This window comes from Mercurialis annua, linkage group LG7, assembly GCF_937616625.2.
Source record: "Mercurialis annua linkage group LG7, ddMerAnnu1.2, whole genome shotgun sequence".
In the NCBI taxonomy this organism is placed as follows: Eukaryota; Viridiplantae; Streptophyta; class Magnoliopsida; order Malpighiales; family Euphorbiaceae; genus Mercurialis; species Mercurialis annua.
Genome location: NC_065576.1, coordinates 43,817,646 through 43,837,955, shown reverse-complemented (window position 1 = coordinate 43,837,955; position 20,310 = coordinate 43,817,646). Strand labels below are relative to the sequence as shown.

The 20,310-nt window shown below is 30.0% G+C and overlaps 2 protein-coding genes across 2 annotated transcripts; both read right to left on the bottom strand.

Moving 5' to 3' along the window:
• Positions 1–13,814: 13,814 nt before the first annotated feature.
• LOC126657226 (glycine-rich cell wall structural protein 1.0-like) lies at positions 13,815–15,528 on the bottom strand. Its single transcript, XM_056103808.1, has 3 exons — positions 15,402–15,528; positions 14,872–15,021; positions 13,815–14,470 (listed from the first exon to the last, which is right to left on the bottom strand). The coding sequence occupies exons 1-3, from the start codon at positions 15,511–15,513 to the stop codon at positions 13,815–13,817; spliced, it is 918 nt and encodes a 305-aa protein (XP_055959783.1). The 5' UTR covers positions 15,514–15,528.
• A 3,200-nt stretch (positions 15,529–18,728) lies between these two features.
• Positions 18,729–19,585, bottom strand: LOC126655746 (eukaryotic translation initiation factor 1A-like). The gene is given in 2 exon segments (XM_050350029.2): positions 18,729–19,030; positions 19,032–19,585. Coding segments are annotated over 2 exon segments (381 nt in total). The 5' UTR covers positions 19,323–19,585; the 3' UTR covers positions 18,729–18,940.
• Positions 19,586–20,310: the final 725 nt, after the last annotated feature.

Here is a 20,310-nt window from a genome sequence, read left to right as displayed (position 1 = left end):
TAACAATCGATTCGGCATGACTCGTCAAGGCGAATGGTGATCGGCCTTGTCTCTCGGCATTTTCATCCTCAACAATATCGGCTTGTACAAAAACCGATTGCATTTGATCTCTTAAGAGGGAAGGAGATTGCCCATGCCCCCCAGTATCCTTGACTCGCCTAACAATATCAGCCTTGATATTATCAAGGTCAATACTGATATTAGAATCATCATTGATGCAAGCCTCTTCTTTCTCAGTATCGCTAACATTAAGATCGGCGTCGATATCATCATCGGTGTAGATTTCATCAACACTATCGATCTCCTCAGTAGAGATTAAAGAAAACTCGGTAATCTCGTACTCAAAAACTGGTTCTTTGATTTGTTCGCCTCCTAACACTTTGGCCAGATTATTTATAGCCGAAGTTAATTTATTAAAATTGGCCCCAATCTCCCTTTGGATAGCAGCACGTTCGGCTCTCATATTCTCTACAATCGCCGATAGTTGACTCGAATGATAAGACATGATTTGATCAAAACTATGATCGCACCACAGCTTGCAAAGAGTCTGAATTTGACACTTTTCTTCTTAAATAAAGTCCTTGTGTCAACCATAACACGTCCCCAGTGGAGTCGCCAAAAGATGTTTGCGTGGAAAATTTCCAGACACGCGAATCTTTGAATTTATAATGCGTTCTGTATGGAAGTATGCTTTAGACTGAAATTTAGTCAGAAAAGTGTGTTGTTTGGTTAAAGACACTTAACCACGTGATCTAATACTAATAATCTGGGAGCTATGAACTCAGGCGAGATTAATACTGAAAACTACTCCTAAATTAACCAACCGCGGAGGTTGGGGATAGAAAAGCACAGGGCTTTGAAGTTGTATTTGTTTGATTGATTTGAGTTGTTGTTAATACAAACCTAAAACTAGCTATTTATAGGGGATAAACCCTAAAATAGAAAACCTAGTCTAGTGAGATACAATCTCTTATTTAGATAATACTAAACTAAATAATTAAGATAATGACTAAAAATAAGATAATGACTAAAAAAGATAACTATTAAGCTAAGATAGGAACAAAAGGATAGTTGATGGCTTTTGGGCTCAAAAATTCGAATTAGCCCATATGAGCTCTTTTTGGGCCAGTGCAAACAGAAATAAAAACTAATAGCATAAAGACTTTGAACAAATTTAGCGAATGTGGGATATATTATTAAAAAAAACGCAAAATTGTGTGCATGCACTTGTTTTGATGGCGATATTGTTAAGGCAAAGGGCAGAACTTGAGAGTACAAGCATGGGTTCAAATGCTACGATGAAGTATATGGTGGTGGTGATCAGAGGGAGCCATTAAACATTAATCTATAAAGAACGATAACTATTTTTAGTTTCCTTTTATTTTCTTTTAGGCATTGAGTAATCAAGGGACGATGACAAAATACGACCTGATTTTTTTGTCCAAATTTAAAAAAAGGGCTTATCAATTAGTTAAATATATCTTCTATGATTATAAGATTAATAGTCTGAATTTTTTTTCATCTTTTAGCCCCTTTTCGTTTGCATCCTGACATTATAAAATCGCAGGTTTCACCTAAATTCACACTTTTCATTTTCAATTGCACCTTCAAGTATTACATTTACCTCTTTTCACTTAAAAAAAATTCAAATTAATACTTTAAATTTTAACATATATTTTAAATTGCGCTTATTGTTATATTTAAAATAAAAAACTCTAATTTAAAACTCAATAATTTTTTGTTTAATATAAATAAATATAATTATGTTATAAATATAATTTTTTTTGTTTTAATTATAACATTGAGAAGTATTTAAAATATATATTAAAATATGAAGTATTGAAAAGAGAACAATTTGATGTTTGAGGGTGCAATTGAAATCAAAAGGTGTGGATTTCAATATTCGAAGGTGCAATTGAAAATGAAAGGTGTGAATTTTGGTGTAATTTGCGATTTTACAACGTCAGGGTGCAAATAAAAAGGGAGTAAAAGATGAAGATTTTTTCAGACCATTAGCCTACTTATAAATATATAATAACAGAGATTATAAAGCCATAAGTGGAGATTATGAATATGAATTAGAACTATGTTTTTGTTAGTTATTTAGCTATTATAGAGTATAGTTGTGATAGACACCTTCCCTTTAATTCACGGGGCAGACTTAACTTCAAGTTGCTATTTACTATTAATTGAATCATAAATCATCAAGTAATTAAAGATTTAAAGAGAGAAAACAATGATAATAAGGTATAATTTGCTATTATTGCATAAAATAATTTAATTAGAAGGAGACAGAGTTGTTAAATTATGGAGGTGGGTGAAAGGTTCAATTCAAAAACAATGAAAATGACTCTGCTGATCACAAGTACCTATATGTTTTAATTCCATCATTGATTTAACATTGTACCAACCAATTATGTAGGACCAATTTAATTGAAACATATATTGTAAGATACTAATTAAAGTGGCGGTTGATAAAATGAAAATTAAGTGTTAGAACATTAAGTGATTGTAAGAGTAAGGTGGCAGTTGATAAAATGCAAAATTAAGTGTTGAAACATCAAGTGATTGTAAGAGTAAGGTGGCAGTTGATAAAATGCAAAATTAAGTGTTAAAATATTACGTTATGAATTTAATCGATTTAAATAGCAATTTGCCCCCTCAACTTGTAAACAATGGATAATTAACATATAAATTAATTTTATGTGCAATTCAATACATGAATTTGGTGATTATGAAAATTTTTGGCAAATTACCTTACAAGTTAAGGGGGGTAAATTACCAATTAAGGAGACAATTAACTTATAAATTAAGGGGCAAAATTTTAAAATGGGATTAATTGCCTATAATTAGCAAGTTTGTGTACTAATTTGCCCACAAAGTTATTTTATGTGTTAATTGTCCATTACTTACAAGTTGAAAGGGCAGATTGCTACTTAAGTCAATTTTAAACATTATAAATTATATTAAAAAAATTAATATTGAATTAATTTAAAAATCTATTTGATAAATTTAGTTACTTAATAATATTATCTTTATAATATATTTTGATTGTGAATTTTTTATTTTTAATGTAAAATCATTAAAGTATATTATTAAAAGTATAAGAAAACGATTAAAAATATTCATTGCATAAATATAGATAAATAAATGTTAAGGTATTAAAAGTTAATAATATTAAATAAATAAAAAGAACGAAATTAAAATCAATAATAAATGGTAGATATAAAAATAATTTTAATATAAAATTTTAAAGAAACTAACAATTTGATTTTTTTTGATTTTTTTTTTGTAAAAAACTGACAATTTGATTTAAAGTCAGACAATATTTTGAAAGTTGGGTCGCAATTGATAAAAGATGCTAATATTTAAAATTTAAAAAGTGGGATGCGAATATTTGAATTTAAAATGTGGGATGCAAATATTTGAACACAATAATAACAATTTTTTTTTTACACTTGAAGGCTTGACCCAGTTGGTCAAACTCTAATGATATGTGTATGAGGTTGAGGGTTTGACCCTCAACACTCACATGCAGTGTGTCTATTTAAAAATGTTTAACATTAACTCCCGCTAACCCCCGCTAACAATTAGAGTAGACTATTTTTGACAAAAAAAAAACAAATTTTTAAATTTTAAAAAAATTAAAATTATAAAAAAATTGGTCATAATACAATGATTGAATAAGAGATCGAAGAAGACGGGGCCGTTGAGGCGACAGTGTGCCACAACTTATCAATGTTACTTTAGGGTAAGAATTTTCTTTTTAGTAAGGGAATCGAGTTCGACCACTTTTTAGGGGCGGAACCCGACTATTTGGATAAATTTTCGAAAAGGCTAGTTTCGAAATTCTACCGCTCGGACCTCCATTTAATACGAGCGTTTTAATAGCTCATCCATAAAATTTATATTTTAAATTGTAAAATTTTAAAAACCTGATAAAATATAAAAAAAATACTAATCAATAACTTGTATCTCAAATGCTATATAGCATTCTGCTAGATTGTACGTTCAAATTTCCAAATGCTTTTTCGTTTCTAATTATATATAAAAAAAATACTGTAATTAATGATTTATTATTGCATGCCCAAAAATTTTATCAATCAATATCACAAGTCTTATTTATTCTTTTAATTCTTTCATTCCATTCTAAAATTGGTAGACATTATCTAAAAAAATTAATTGAAGTTATAGGAGTCAATTTTTATTAAATAATTACCTATACACACTCTTTATTATTTTAATACTAGTTTTAATATATTCAGTTTTTTATTTATTAGTTTTTCATGTAAGAAATATAAAACTTCACATAGTAAATCACTATCAAATTTTATAAAGTTAAATATGGTATTTTTTTATAAAATAATTTTTTTTCCTTAAATAAGTTACAGTAAATTTTTATATCTATTTTAAATTTGTTAATATGAAACGGAAAGAGTGTTAGAAAAAAAAACATATGTTGGAAATTTTCTTTTTCTTTCTATATATCCTGCATTTCGAGATAACTAAAAAAATTAAAAATTAATGGAAGCTATTTGAATCTGCCATTGCTAAACTTTAGTTCATTGATATGCTTTAAATCTGCCATGAAACTATAAGAACAGTATTACAGATATTTCTAATAATATTAACTTAACTATTTCATCTCTATCCCCACCATTAATACCCATTTTCAAGAAAACAAAACATAAATAACTCAAGAAGCAAGAAGAAGAAGAAAATGCCTGGCTCTTCCATGTACGCCGCCGAATTCGGTTGCTCCGATGAACACTCACCGGAACCAAAATGTCTCTGATGACCAAACATTACGTAATCTGTACACATAAGTACCATTAATCTTGAAAAAATGACAATTTCTTCTTCTTTTTCTTCTTGATAATTACCATTTCTTTGCCTTTTGGTGCTTCTGGTTCTTGTTCTTGATGAAGGAAATAAAAGAAAAAAATTTAGGGTATTCCCAAGAAGATGAAGACGAGCAATTCCCGTTAATGTTTGTAGTTTTCAAAGGTTCTCTTAATCTCTAATTTGTTTATTTTATTAAGAAAAGTGGGCCAACAATAGAAGACCCTTTTTGTTTCACACGTTGCCTTGTTTCTCTTTGTCTTCCCCTCTTACAACTTACATTGGATTTGGGGGTGTTCAATACGAACCAAACCAAAAAATCGAACCAAATTGATAAATTTATTTTGATTTGATATTATATTATATAAAGTTTTGGTTTTTTGGTTTTTTTTTTTGATTTGATTTGGTTTGATTTTAGATGTAAAATTCAGTTAAATTTTAATATGATCGAACCAACTTAGTAAGTCACACTGAAAAAAACAGACAGGGCAGATTGATTTGGTTTGAAAAATCACACTTTTTTCATTAGGGTTTCTTTCACATTTTTTTTTTGATTTTTTTGTTTTGGTTTGATTTTAGACATAGTAAAATTCCGTTGGTAACATCAAACCGAAATATTTGGTTAGAAAAATTACATTTTCTTGAATTTTCTATTCAATTTTTTGGTTTGATATTTGACATAATAAAATTCAGTTAAATTTAATACAAACAGAATCGACATAGTAAAATCAAATTGAAAAATTGATCAAACGACTAATTTAGTTTTATATAAATTTTCAGTTTAATTATTTTAAAAAACAAATTTTATCTCGATTCGGTTTGATTTAAACTGAAACTGAATATATACCCTAGTTACCATAGTCAATCCCCTTCCTCAAAAGTCAATAGTACCACCTCTTTTTGTCTTTTCATCTCTTCTTTGCTTTAACCATTTTATATTCCTCAATAGTCAATAACGTTTAGTAGTTAAATCGAAAAGTTCATTAAGAAATTAAATTTGACCACCGTATATTATTTTATTGATCTATGAATAGGGCACAATTTGTTTCGCTAACTTAGAGCCGGTTTGGTTCAGTTGTTTCTTATAGCTAACAGCTGTTAGCTGTTGGTTGTTAGCTGATAGCTAATAGATCATATGTATTTGGTGAGATTTGATTAACTGTTGTTGTTTATATATAAAATGACCATAAAGGACATAATTTTTATTTTTATTTATTAACTTATAAATATATTATATTATATAATATTCAATAAAAATATTAAAAATTATTTTTTTATTAAGAAGGAACGTTTAGTTTAAACTTATTTAGATATTTTTTTTGATGAATTTATGATTTATTTTAAAAAATAATTAAATTATAGTTTTGTTAATATAAATAAATAATATTAGATAATTTAAAAATGATTAGAGTATTTAAAAATAATTTAAATAACTATATATATATATATATTAATAAACAATAAATCCTAATAGAGGTAGTTTTGTCTAAATAATTAAAAAAATTGAAAAAACTATCAGCTGTTGGCAAAAATCTCTAAAATGGAGCTTTTCAAAAAGCAGCTGTTGGAGGTTCAAAAAGCTCCAAAAGACTTTTAGAAAATTCTCACCAAACACTTTAGTGGAGCTCTTTGAAAAATAAAAGCTAAAAACTCCACCAAAAAACTGAACCAAACACCCATTTAATATTTTATCCTTTCCAAATAAATAGGCAGTTTAGTATGAATATGTAATATTAAAAAATTTAAATTTTAAAAATAAAATAAATTAATATATAAAAAATTATCTTATTTATCCTTATTTAATAGTGGTAATTTCGTAGAATACATGTTTCGGCATTTTAATTACAACTTTACATTGCAAGTTTTGACTTTTCTTTTCTGACTTTTTTATTTACGAAAAATACTTTTTTTTTAATTTCACAAATACCTTTTTCGGTTTCTAATTTTAGTTTTCGGTTTTTTTATTTTGGTCGACTGAACCGATCGACAATTTTTTTATATAGTGTAAGATTAGTGTATATATAGTGTATATATAGTGTTAATTTTTGTTTTTTATAGATTTTTTTCCTTGATTTTTTTTATAGTATAACAATAGTGTATATATAGTGTTTTTATGGTGTTTATATAGTGTATATATAGTGTATAGGTAGTGTATATATATTGTACTTTTAGTGTATGCAAGGCATTTTGTAGTGTTTTTTTGGTTTACACCATGAAACACTGTAAATACACCATAAACACTATAAATACACCATAAACACTGCAAATACACCATAAACACTGTAAATGCACCATAAATATACTAAAAAGTCAGAAATACACTATAAATACACGAAAAATATACTAAAACGTAAATATATTATAAAATTACTACAAATGCACCATAAATCAATTTGTTCTTTACAAAATCAGTAGCAATAAACAAATCTATGAATAAGAGAAAGACAAAATAAATAATTATATGAATAATAGAATATAATTTTTTAAACAAAAAATTATAGATTTGCAATAATTTATTTAAAAGTATTTAAATCATTATAAAAAACCTAAAAATTTACACAAATCTAAAAACAAGTTGAGAAATCCATAGCTCGAACGGAAGAGACGTACGGACTAGCGCGAATGGAAAAGACGAACGGAAAAACGACCGGAAACGACGAAAAATCCATAGGAAGTAGACGAACGGAAGCGCGAACGGAAAAACGAACGGAAAAGACGAACGGAAAAGTATTCGGAGGAGAAAAACTGAATGTCAAACAAAAAAAGAAGAAGAAAAGAAGAGGAAAAGAAGAGAGAATTTTGAGAGAGAAGAGAGAGAAAAAAAAAAGAGCTATGTAAAAACTTAACCTAAAATGAGATAAGACTTTTTTATATAGTGAGTATTTTTGGTAAATAAGTTAACTTATTAGGTAATGTAGGAAATAAGAGAAAGATGTGCCAAAATGGTGTAAATACTTGGGACGATGACAAAAGTACCTAAAATTTTAACAATATTTACAAAAGTACCTGTAAATTTTTTTTATTTACAAAAATACGACTGATTTAAAATTAATTATAAAAGTATCAAAAAATAAAAATTAATTACAAAAGTACGATTTGTATAATGTCAGTATAATTATGGTATAATTTTGGAATATTAAAACTATAAATCAGATAATTTAAAAATAATATTTGGTTTATTATTGGTATAATTTTAGTATATTTTTGGTATATTGATTATAAATTTTTATATATATTTTCTAGTTGATAACATGTATTTTTTTTTATGTGTGTTTTTCACTATAGTTGGTAATGAACAAGAAAATTTATATATTCTTGGTATACTGATGGTATAATTTTGGTATATTATTAATTTAATTTTCAGTATACGATTTGATATAATTTTGGTAAATTTTCATTTAATATTAATAAAATCTCAGTATGTATAATGTTGGTATAATTTTGGTATAATGTTGATATAATGTTAGTTTATTAGTATACTAACATTATACCCACAATATACACCGTATGTTTGATATTATTTTTTATTTTTTTGTACTTTTGTAAATATTATTAATATTTTTGTAAATGAAAAAAGTCAACATATTTTTTTGTAATTATTTTTATTTTTTTGATAAATGGTGTAATTTCCTCTACTTTGCCAAAAACATATATTTGAAAAATAATCCCTATTTAATATAGTAATAATTTTTATTTTTTTGTGAATTTTGTTATCTTTTTAATATATTTTATATAATTAATGAGAGTACATTAGATAATTATTTAGTAATTTAAATATTTAATGTCTATAATTTAGAATAAAAGAATTTGAAATAATATCTATCTATTTAGAACGGGAGAAAGTATTTAATTATTTTATTTAATTTGAACAGTATTTAAAATTTCATTTTTTTCTAATAAAATGCACCAAAAGATTAGATTATGCTGAAAAATCAATTTACAATTCAATTTAAAAAAAAAAAACTACTATAAACATATAAAAAAGAGCAAATCAAGACAAATGCAAACAAAGCAAGTTGATTACATAAAAGTGCACCTATTATGATACAATGTATGGAACACCTCAAAATTACTTCTTCTCGCAAACATTTTCAACATAACATTATGCATGGTCCAAGCTTTAATAACAGCAACAATGGCAGGATCATCAGCAAAGATAATCGTATTTTTATCCCTCCAAATCTGGTACATAGTGCAAACAATAACAACTATTCTAACTCTAGCCAGGATACTTTTATTCCATACATTGTCTCTATATATCATACAACCCTGCATAACTGAGTTCAGAATCTCTCCCAATACCACACAATTAAAAAAACAGATGCTCAATGCATTTAAGGCCAGAATTGCAAAAAACACAAACATCATATCTAAACACCCTCATTTCTTTGATTTGTCTTTTGTTATCAAACTTTTCCTCAAAGCTACCCACGCAATGAAACTATGCTAACATAACCATCTCCCCAAATGACTCTCCACCAGATAACACTAGGATAAACACATAATCATTCAATAACAATTAACCTAGCAGGATCAATTGAGACTCTAACCTAGTCAAACAGTTATATCAACAACATACAATTAATGCTCAGCCCAACTCCGAATCTCCAACAACATGGCATAAATAACAATAATCCAGACCGATAGACATATCATGCCAACATATATAAGCAACAGTAAGACTAATCCGGCAAAGTAACAAATCTATAAAAGTAATAAAGATAGTACTAGTACTACTGCGGTTTAAGAGTTTTACAATAAGAAAGGCCATTTTTATTTTAAACAAAAGGTATATCTCCACGGAAATAATGAAAGCTTGAGATCAACGGACGCACTCAAAATCATAAACCTGGAAAATTGAGAAACAACGGGGTCAGATATACTGAGACAAGTTCATACTACCATTTACATTTATTAAGCGAAAACTCTAAAACAATAAAATCTTTTATACTTATATATAATCATTATGTAATAAGTATTGAATCAATTCCAAAGTAGCTGAGACGAATATCCACTGAATCCAAATTAGGCCAGAGATAACTCTGTCGAATGCAAAGTAGGACATATAACTATCTGCCAATATCAAGTATAAACTGGTGCACACAATCTCGATGATGCCTACCGTATAGCCCGTTCCAATCCAGATCCACAATGAATTCAAAACCATTTCGAAACCGCGTATACAATACATATACTTTACTTAATAGAACGGTAAATGATAATATTAAACTCAATGCTTGCAATCCCCGAGAAAGCCTGACAAGTAAATTAGACCAACTTCGACTCCGAGGCACGAGTAGCCGACGAGTCTAAAACAAAACATAAGTTATAATTAAAAACAACTCTTAACTCTAAGGAATACTAGACACAACATAGGACTAGAACAACAACAACCAAGCCAAAGCATAATTCAACATTGAGTAAAACATACATATCCATACCATTTTCAAAGCTAAACAACAAGTCAAGTCTAATTGAGAACTTTGAAACAAAATCTGAAAATATTTTCAAACAACTTAGTTAAAATGATAAACAGAGTTAAAACCACAAAGTAGTGAGTTAGCTGAGTTGTACAAAACTTCCAAGCTTATTCTCACATGTCGGGCGACTCAAGTTTAACCTGACCCAACGCAACACCAAGTTATAGACCAATGTTTAAATTTGGAAAGCCATTTGATAAAACAAAACCAAATTGAAAAACAATAAAACTCAATATAGCTCAACTAACCCATAAATAACAACACGCATACAAGGTGTTTGATAGAAATTCACAATGGACAAACATGCCCGAAATGGCAACACAAGCCACATAATCATCTTAGCATGCCATCTAAACATAAAACATGTTTTAACATGCCCAAGCGACATTAAAAACAAACTACACATCATATTAACATTTAAAATGAAGCATGGAATAACACAACATTCCTTAACTTTATTTGAATTAAACCTAACATGTAACGAACACCACAAACCTTGAATAACATCATCTTTTAGAACTATATACAAACAGTCATAAAGCTTTAAATCAAACTAAAACAGTTTATAGGCATCAACAAACGCATAAATCCGATTAACAATCACCAAACTTGGATTCGAAACAACACTACCAAATTTGTTGATTTAGGGTGGGGGGTTTTGACCTGATTTTACCAAATTTAGGGTAAAAGTGATCCTCTTTTTCAGTTTTTAACTTTTTGATACTTTGTGCCAAGTTGATGAGGTAAAATGATCCTTCGTTCATAGTTTAAATGGGTGTGGAAACTAAAATTAACAATAGGAATTTCCTTTGGTTTTATGTTATCTCAAATTTTTCCTCTATAACTAATTGAGGTTCTTTATTGTTTGCTGATGATAAGAAACTTTCATTTATTTGGAGGCGTATAAGAAACTTTTGTTGCTTTGGTAGTAAGAGTTGTGACATTTTTTATCTCAAATATTCGATTTAAGAATGGTAATGGAGTTTCGATTGATTTTTGAAAAGATAATTGAATGGAAAAAGGTAGTGCAATTAATCTTTATCTTCGTCTTTGCATTCTCTCGAACCAAAAACATGCTTCAATTCAGCAAATGTGGAATGAGAATTGGAGATGGAGACGTCGGGTGCGAGGTGGGGAATTAAAGGTGTTTAATAATATGTAGAGCATATTTGATCTTCTTTAAACTGTTGTTGAAAATCCTGATGCCATATTATGGAATTAGGCGTCTGGTTTGCATACACCATCTTCCTTTTGCAGTCTCCTTTGAGCTGTAGTGGATAATCATCAAGTCACACCATCAATTGTTTTTGGCTATTCGTCGTTGACAACAGCAGCAGGTATGTCTGCTATTAATTTTGCAGCAACAGCAGGTAGGCCTGCCCTTCTTTCTACAGCAGCAGGTCACCTTGATCATCCTTCTGCAGTAGAAGGTCCTTCTCATGTTGCTTCTTCAAGTCTGGTTAACATGGTGGCAGCAGGGACTACTTCAGCTGGTTTATTTATGGCAGCAACAACATGTCTGTCTGGTTTTCTCTCTGCAACAACAAATGGTATGCATGTTCATCCTTTAAAAACAACAGAAGGTCTTCTTATACAGCTTCAACATGTCTGTTTAATATAGAAGCAGCATGGACTGTTTCAGAGCTATTGGGAATTGTTGGGTTCATCAATTCTCACCATCTTTATTTTCTTTAATCAGGAAATCTGCTTCTTTTCACCTAGAGTTAAATTTTTTTATTGACGGCTTTGTATGGCAGAATTCGAATTCTTGATTTTATATATTTTTAGCGTATAATTTCGGTGGAGAATTCAAGTTGTTTATTATGTAACAACATTGAGATTCAAGAGCATGTGTATAGAGATCTTGAAACACAAAATGTTCGAATCTACCTACAACTATAGCATGTTTGTCAAATATATATATATATATATATATATATATATATATATATATATATATATATATATATATATATATATATATATATATTAAATTGTATCCTATTTTGTAACCATTTTTCGACATTTATCAAATATACTTACAATTAGTTTGGATCTGATATGACAAGATGCTATATGTCTTTGTAAAGAAAATTAATCTTTCGTAACATAACATCATCTCACATTAACTCCTAATTGATTGCAGGTGTATTTGGCAAATGTCGAAAATAGCATGGTTGCATAATTTTAAAAATATGGTGATAAATGTTGAAATGGGAATCCACATAGGTTGTGTGTGAATGGACATATGTTTAAATATTGGTTGGGCACCTCCACTTGACGCCAATTGGTTTTAAGATGGAATCTAACATGGTATTATAGTCTTGTCCATTCACACAATTTGAATTTGGTCGGCCCACGTGAGATGCGTGAGGCGGGATTGATTGCTCGGCCCGGACACGCTACGCGTGAGGGGAAGTGTTGAAGTGGGAATCCTACATTAATTTTGTGTGTGAATTGACATGTGTTTAAATATTGGATGAGCATCTCCATTTGATACCAATTGATTTAGAATAAAATCTAATAATAAAATGGCTAAACAAATTAAGAGATAAATAAATTTTTCATCTTGAAAAGAACATCCACTGTTTAAGCTATTTATATGAATATGTGAATGATATAAATTTGCATAGAGATGTACATTAAAAGTGTGCAAATTGAGTATTGATGGATGATAGCAACAATCAAAATTAAAGAGAAAATTTTAGCAACTTCACACTCTTGATTTAACCATGGTAAAACATTTTAGGCTGTATTTTATCTATATTTGTTTACAATGAAAATAGAAATTATTTAGCTCAACTATGGATGTATTGCTATGAACTGTTAACATTATTAATTAAATTTGCTCTTTAATAAAAGATTTAATGGTAAAAAAATTAAATGTTTATGATTTATTATAATTTAATCCACACTTTTTAATTTTTACAATATTTTTCCGTTACATATCCTAATAGACTAATTAAAGATAACAAGGTTGACCATCAATTTGGCAATTATTGCAATGAAAAAAAATATAATTTAACTATTATTATAGAAATAAAAAAGAATTAAATTAACTAGAAAAAGTAGTAAAAGTTTGAGTTTCTTTTAGCATTAGATCTTAATAAAACTATTATTTTATTTATTTTATGTTTAATAATAACTTATCTACTCATATTATTTACTAAAAATATTTATTATTTGTTCAGTAATAATAAATTAATACTAAACATTTTTTAATGTATAAATAATTGTAAATGGACATCCATCGTGATAATAATGAAGTACCATTTAAATTCACAGAAGGTGAAAAATACATACAAGCTTGAAAGCTAGGACTAATGTCCTATGAGAAGTTGATGGTGATAATATTTTCATGCCCACTATATATTGAAACATCAAATAATAGGCATGTCTTTTATTCTACTTTTATTCATGTCCATATTATATTGTATATATAATTTACTACCATTGACATGATTATAATTAAGCGTTTTAGAGGTGAGCATTTTAATTTTCTCCACCACCGCCGCCACCTCCACCTTTCCCGCCACCACCACCCTTTCCGCCACCACTTCCTCCTCCTTTTCCTCCGCCACCACCCGATCCTCCGCCTACTCCCTTCCCTCCGCCTCCTGATCCTCCACCGCCTCCACCCTTTCCACCGCCGCCTGATCCTCCACCGCCTCCCTTCCCTCCGCCACCCGATCCTCCACCGCCTCCACCCTTTCCTCCGCCGCCCGATCCTCCACCGCCTCCTCCCTTCCCTCCGCCACCTGATCCTCCACTACCTGAACCTCCACCGCCTCCGCCCTTTCCGCCGCCACCAGATCCTCCACTGCCCCCGCCCTTTCCACCGCCACTCCCACTACCACCAGATCCTCCCCCTCCGCCAGACCCACCACCACTTCCACCGCCACCGGATCCTCCTCCACCTCCACCCTTTCCACCGCCACCTCCATGATGTCCACCGCCACCAGATCCTCCACCGCCTCCGCCACCACTTCCACCACTTCCACCGCCACCGGATCCTCCACCACCTCCACCCTTTCCACCGCCACCTCCATGATGTCCACCGCCACCTGCACCCTTTCCGCTGCCACCTCCATGATGTCCGCCTCCATGTGAACGATCATCTATTCCATATATGTCTTCTTCCTCATTCACTGGAAAGAAACTACATAAATTAATTTATGTATGAACATATAACATTTGATGAACGCTACAACTAACTTCAAACATTAAATTCTCTTGTTTTATCATTGAACATCAATTTATCTTCCCTCTGCCAGGAAATGCACATTTTTAACCTTCTTAATTATGGCTGGTTGTGAATCGTTGCTAGCTATAGTCAGACATTAAAACCCAAAATAAGTACCTAATATCTATAAAATCATCTAATGAAACCAAAATAAAATAAAATGATCACCGGCGGTGCTCGTGTCTTATACCTCATTATATGATAGGAATACTAAACTAAACTAAATTAAATAAGCTATTCTTGTATATTCACAATTTTAATAATTTAATTAAATATATTTAAAATATAATTAGGTTAAATACTAACAATCATGAGGGATGTCTTGATTTGGCATGAGATTAGCTTCTTGAGCAGTGCGACAACATTTTACGCAATGATGACCTGCATATCTACAACAACCATGGGAACAATATTGCTTCATATCATCATATTCCTTCGTTGCTTCTGCTCTATCCACTGCACATTTACAATAAATACACAACTTCATTAGCATTAAAATATATACTAAATCATTTCTAATTTTAAGAAAATATCATTCTTTAGAGGGAAAAAAAAAAGCAAAAATTACTTAATTTTAAGAATCTTTAAAAATCTGTTGATTTTTTTGTTTAAATGCAACCATTTTGTGAGCTCCAAATTGTAGCACTTACGAACTGTAAGAATTCAACTGTTGCAGTTATAAACCGTAAGAATTCGAAAGAACTGTAGCATTATAAAATGAAATAATTGATTCTGAGAATTACTAAACTTTTTTGGAGACTTATAAAATGGCGACCGAATTTCAAAATATAACATGTCAATAAAATACAACATAAACTAAGGAAATCAATACTAACAGCTGCGTTCATCGTTGAATGTGCGAGCAGAAGATGCGAGAAAGATGACTCCGAAGAGGAGAGCAAACAGAAAACAAGCCTTCAAATTCATTTTTTTCTTTGAATGATCCATAGGTTATTGCAGAACAATTATTTTATAGAGCATGAAGAGGATGTAATAAGTTGACACCAGTAAGTACAGATGGAGAGAAACTTCATGGACAAGTAAGCTTCTGCATGCCAATTGCCACCTAAACTTACTCAGAAATTTATTGTGTAATGTTCATGAAGATAGGCTTCAATAGCAGATAACTCAAAGATTTGGATCTTCGGAAATTTAAAGACAGATATCAGATACGTATGTTCCGTCTTAAAGTAACATATGCACAGTATACTATCTATGTACACTTGTTAATTTTCTAAGCTGATGGACAAAATAAATGGCTAATATACCATTTGGATTCTTATATTTCTTTTATTGAATTTCAATCTTTTTTTTTAATTTTTTTAATTCAAAGTGGTGCTTAATCTATAAAAAAATGAACCTTTTTTCAATGAATTTTTATTTTACTGTTATTTATGCTGATGTAAACAACACGTATGATATTAACTAAGAATCTAATTTTTACTATTTTATAACGTTAAATTTAAAATAAAAGTAATTTCTTAATGTTCATATTAAACAAAATGGCATGTGTATATTATTTGTCGTACACATTAGTAGAGAACAGTTAAATAAAATTTAATAAAAAAGGCTCTATTTTATTATTTTGATAACATTAAGTATAATATTTTTTAAAATCATTAAGTAATTTAAATTAAAATCTGAGCTCATCTAAAAACATACACTTGGCCAAAATAAATCATTAATATCAAGAACATATGTATTTTAATTAGTAGAATAATTTTGTTAAAATTAGAAAAAAATTATAATAATTTATTACATATTGATTTGTTTTTTGACAAAGGTGACAATCGTTTCACTAGCTCAAAACCATAATAGTTATAATCGTAAGATTTAAAGAAAAAAATGATGTCCTGGTATAGAACATGACGTCTATATTAAAAACTTACACTTTTTAATCACAAATCGTCTTACAAACTTATAACGATAAATTACATAACTGGTAAGAGTGAGATATCAACAAAAAAATTAACTCAAAAAGAAACGACAACATATAATCACAAACCATACTGAAAAAAAATTCTTGCTCAAACCAGCAATATTATACCTACAAAATAAAAATTGTAATTTAAGGAAAACCGATACAAAAGTGTAGGTTTATTTAAGGAAAACTGATAAAATGTAGAAAACTATAAATTTATCGGTGAAAATTTGTAATTTATGGCTTAAGACCGAAAATCACATGGATGGAAGTTGAAGGTGAATTTTGGCTTCAACGGATAGGTTCGGTTACTAAACCGGCCATAAAACCAAAATAGTTTAACAAACCAAACTGGAAAATTTGGTTCGATTAGTAAAATGCCTCATATCTGCTTGAAGTTGGGATTCAAACCCAGCCCTTGAAATAAATAGCACATAAAATTACCATTCCAACACTTCATGAACTTGTGATATAATTAACAAAATCTAAATAAGTTCACTTGGATTTTATAAAAATAAAATAAACGAAGTGAGCAAAATGTAAATAAAACCGAACCAATTTTAATATTTCAGTTCAGTTTGAAAGTTCGGTTTCGGCCAATTTTTGCACACCCCTAACTTTAACAAAATTTATTTATGAATAAAAGTATAAAGCAAAGTCTTTTAGAGGAATCACTTATTACTTACCAATTTAATAACATCAAATTCTTTATTTGGAATGTACTGCATGGTCATGTTCCTGCTCTTTTTTTTTTTTTTAGCACATCATTTTATTATTTCATATACGAGTTGCGACATTTGTGGTTTGGAAGAATATGAGTTTTTGTAGCTCTTTTCATGAATTGTACAGGGCTTTTTCTGAGGGGTTAAACACGGCATTTTATTTTTGATTCTGAAGATAAAAGAAGCGAATAACATTGAAGACTTTCGGACTATAGTCTCATTAATGGTTTTTTCAAGCTTCTTTCAAAGGTTTCAGCTAATCATTTAGCTTCTTTATTGCCATATGTAATCTCTGAAAATCAATTTAGTTTCATCAAGGGGCGTAGTATTCATGAGTGTCAATCTATTGCTGCTGAAATTTTCAACTTATCGTGGAGACGTAAAGAGCATAATGTTCGAATAAAATTTGACTTTTAAAAGGCTTTCGACAGTATTCATGGCCGTTTATTTTGGGCGTTATCGGGCGTATGGAGTTTGCCAATACTTGGGTATAATGTATTTCTTTTTTATTAGGTTCATCTCAACTCTCGGTACTTATCAATAGCAGCCCATCGAATAATTTCTTCATGGAGAAAGGAATGTGGCAAGGCGATTCTCTTTCGCCCATGCTTTTTGTAATTGCAGCTGTAGGCTTTAAAATTTTAATTAATAGGGTAAAAGAATAGGTCTTATCGATGGAAGTAAAATACAAAGATATTACGAATCTATTTCCATTTTGCAGTTAGCGGATGATACACTTTTGTTTCTTTCAAATAATACTTGGAGATGATAAGAAATTTGCTCTGAGTTCTCCTCCGCTGCTTTGTATTTTTCCGGGATTAGAACTAGTTTTTGAGTTACATATAATAGATGTTGATATTACTTCAGCTGAAAATATCTTGAATTGCAAGATTGGGAAGTGTTGAAAAATTACCGCAAGCAACAGCTTCTACTCCTTGTGTAATATGAGTCTTGGAACAAATTTCAATTACTACTTGCATTTTATTTCATGAATAAAGTATTGCTGCAGCATATGTAGCAAAAATTGTATTGTATGTCATCAGAATCCAAGAATCACTTACAGTGCAAGGCACATAAAAGTGACCTAAAGTATGGGATGAATGTCAACCATGAACGGTTATAAATTTCAGAAGATGCTTCAATTTTTCCCTTTCCAGTGCTACATAATCACAAAAATTTGAACTTTCTAGGAAATATCAACAGTTTCAATGAGAGATTAAACAGCTATCGATCTACGAGAATTGGTAGGCATACTAGCTATGACCTAAATAGCACGGAAATTTTATCCAATCAACATGAATTTTCCATTTGAAAAACATATTGAAAACTTAACGTTTTGGACACAATACGTCTATTTTAACATAAAAAAAAACCTCAAAATAACACCATCCTAGTACACACTTTCCTGCATTTGTGTTCAAGTGTTACGTTTTCCTATATCTGTGGCTATAACAAGTAAAAGACCATTAAAAACCAACATAAGAAATTGCAACGCATAAAATCTAGCGGAGTAAGCAGGCACACAGTATTAACTTGAACCATTCTAGTAAAATTCAGAAGAAGAACATTGAGAGGGCTAAAAGTGATAGCAAGTAATACATGACATACAACCACATTACCATCTCAATTACCAATTTACCAACCGCAAATTCAAGGTGAGGCTTTGTAAAATATTATAAACTCTCATGAACAATCTCACTTCATAAAAAAACATAAAAGAAAAATAACAGCTCTAGATGTTATCTATATCTTCATCCTCAAAGTCAATATAATCATCACCACCAGCACCATCATCCTCCTAGTTAAGTCCACCAGCAACACCCTCGCGTGATCGCCGGAAGTTCACCATAAGCCTTAAGAAGCCTAGCTTCATCCGGCATATACTTCCAGATAACATCAGCTTTGTCGTCCTGATAGTCATACAACCCGACGAGAATAATTTCACCAGCTGCAATCCGAACCTTCTTCTGCATCTTCCCACGAATGTGGCATAGACGCTTAGTGCCGTCAATACACATGGCTTCACAGCGGCCGTTTCCAAGCATGCGAAGCACTTGGGCGTATTCCTGTCCGTATTCCTTGAAAATAAGCTCACGTCTCTCGCATCTCTCCATGTTGGTTCCGTCATCCTTGCTCTTAAATTCACTCTTCCACCGTAATGTTGCCGGTTCAATAGTGCTTGAAATTAAAGCTAAATCTGAAAATATTAGTAATTAATAAAAGTTGCTAACCCTAGTTCGTAGTATTTATAGTGTACTTGGCAAATAAGAATAAAACTCTCCTATTCCTATTCTAATTAGGACTAATATCAAAAACAAATACTTGAAGTGGACAAAGGCACAATTTAGCTCCCAGATTTCGTATCTTCATTTAAGCCCTATTTTGATCGAAACACAAGGACTTCGATCGAAACTCTTCTTCTTTTGCACTGGATCGATCGATCCACATCAATTTCTATAGCAACTGTTATAATGAATTTGTTCCATGGACTCAAGTGATGCAATGTTTCGATCGAGCCATACATCATTCGAAACAAAGTGTTGTGGTGCACCAAAATTTAATATTTTCCTTTCATCATTTCATCATGTTAGAACATGTCTAATGATCTATTTAAAAGAGTTAAAAAATTTAATATGTAGAGTTTGATAATAATTTAAGAGATCAAATGATGCTAAAAAGTCGAGCTTTTTTATTTTTTAGAATAATATTTTATCCCTAGTTTATCAATTTGTTAGAAATCTATTCAATTTTTCAAAATCGATGTAAAAAATTGATTCGTTCGAACTATGCGACATCCCGATTTACAACTCTTCTTATTTTCATTTTTTTTTAAAAATAGATATTCAATTATCACGCATATATAATTAAATTAATTTTAGGAAAATGGATAAATCTCCAACAAATTAATCGTATTGATAGACTTACAAAATTTGAAAGGTCTAGATAAATTTCAAAATATTCAAAAAAATTGGCTTTTTGACACGCCTAAATTAAAAATTCAATAAACTCCCTACTTTATAAATTTATAATAAATAGTGAATTAACTTCACTCTTTATCTCATATATCATTATTGTCATTTTTAGTTTTTAAAATAAATTGAG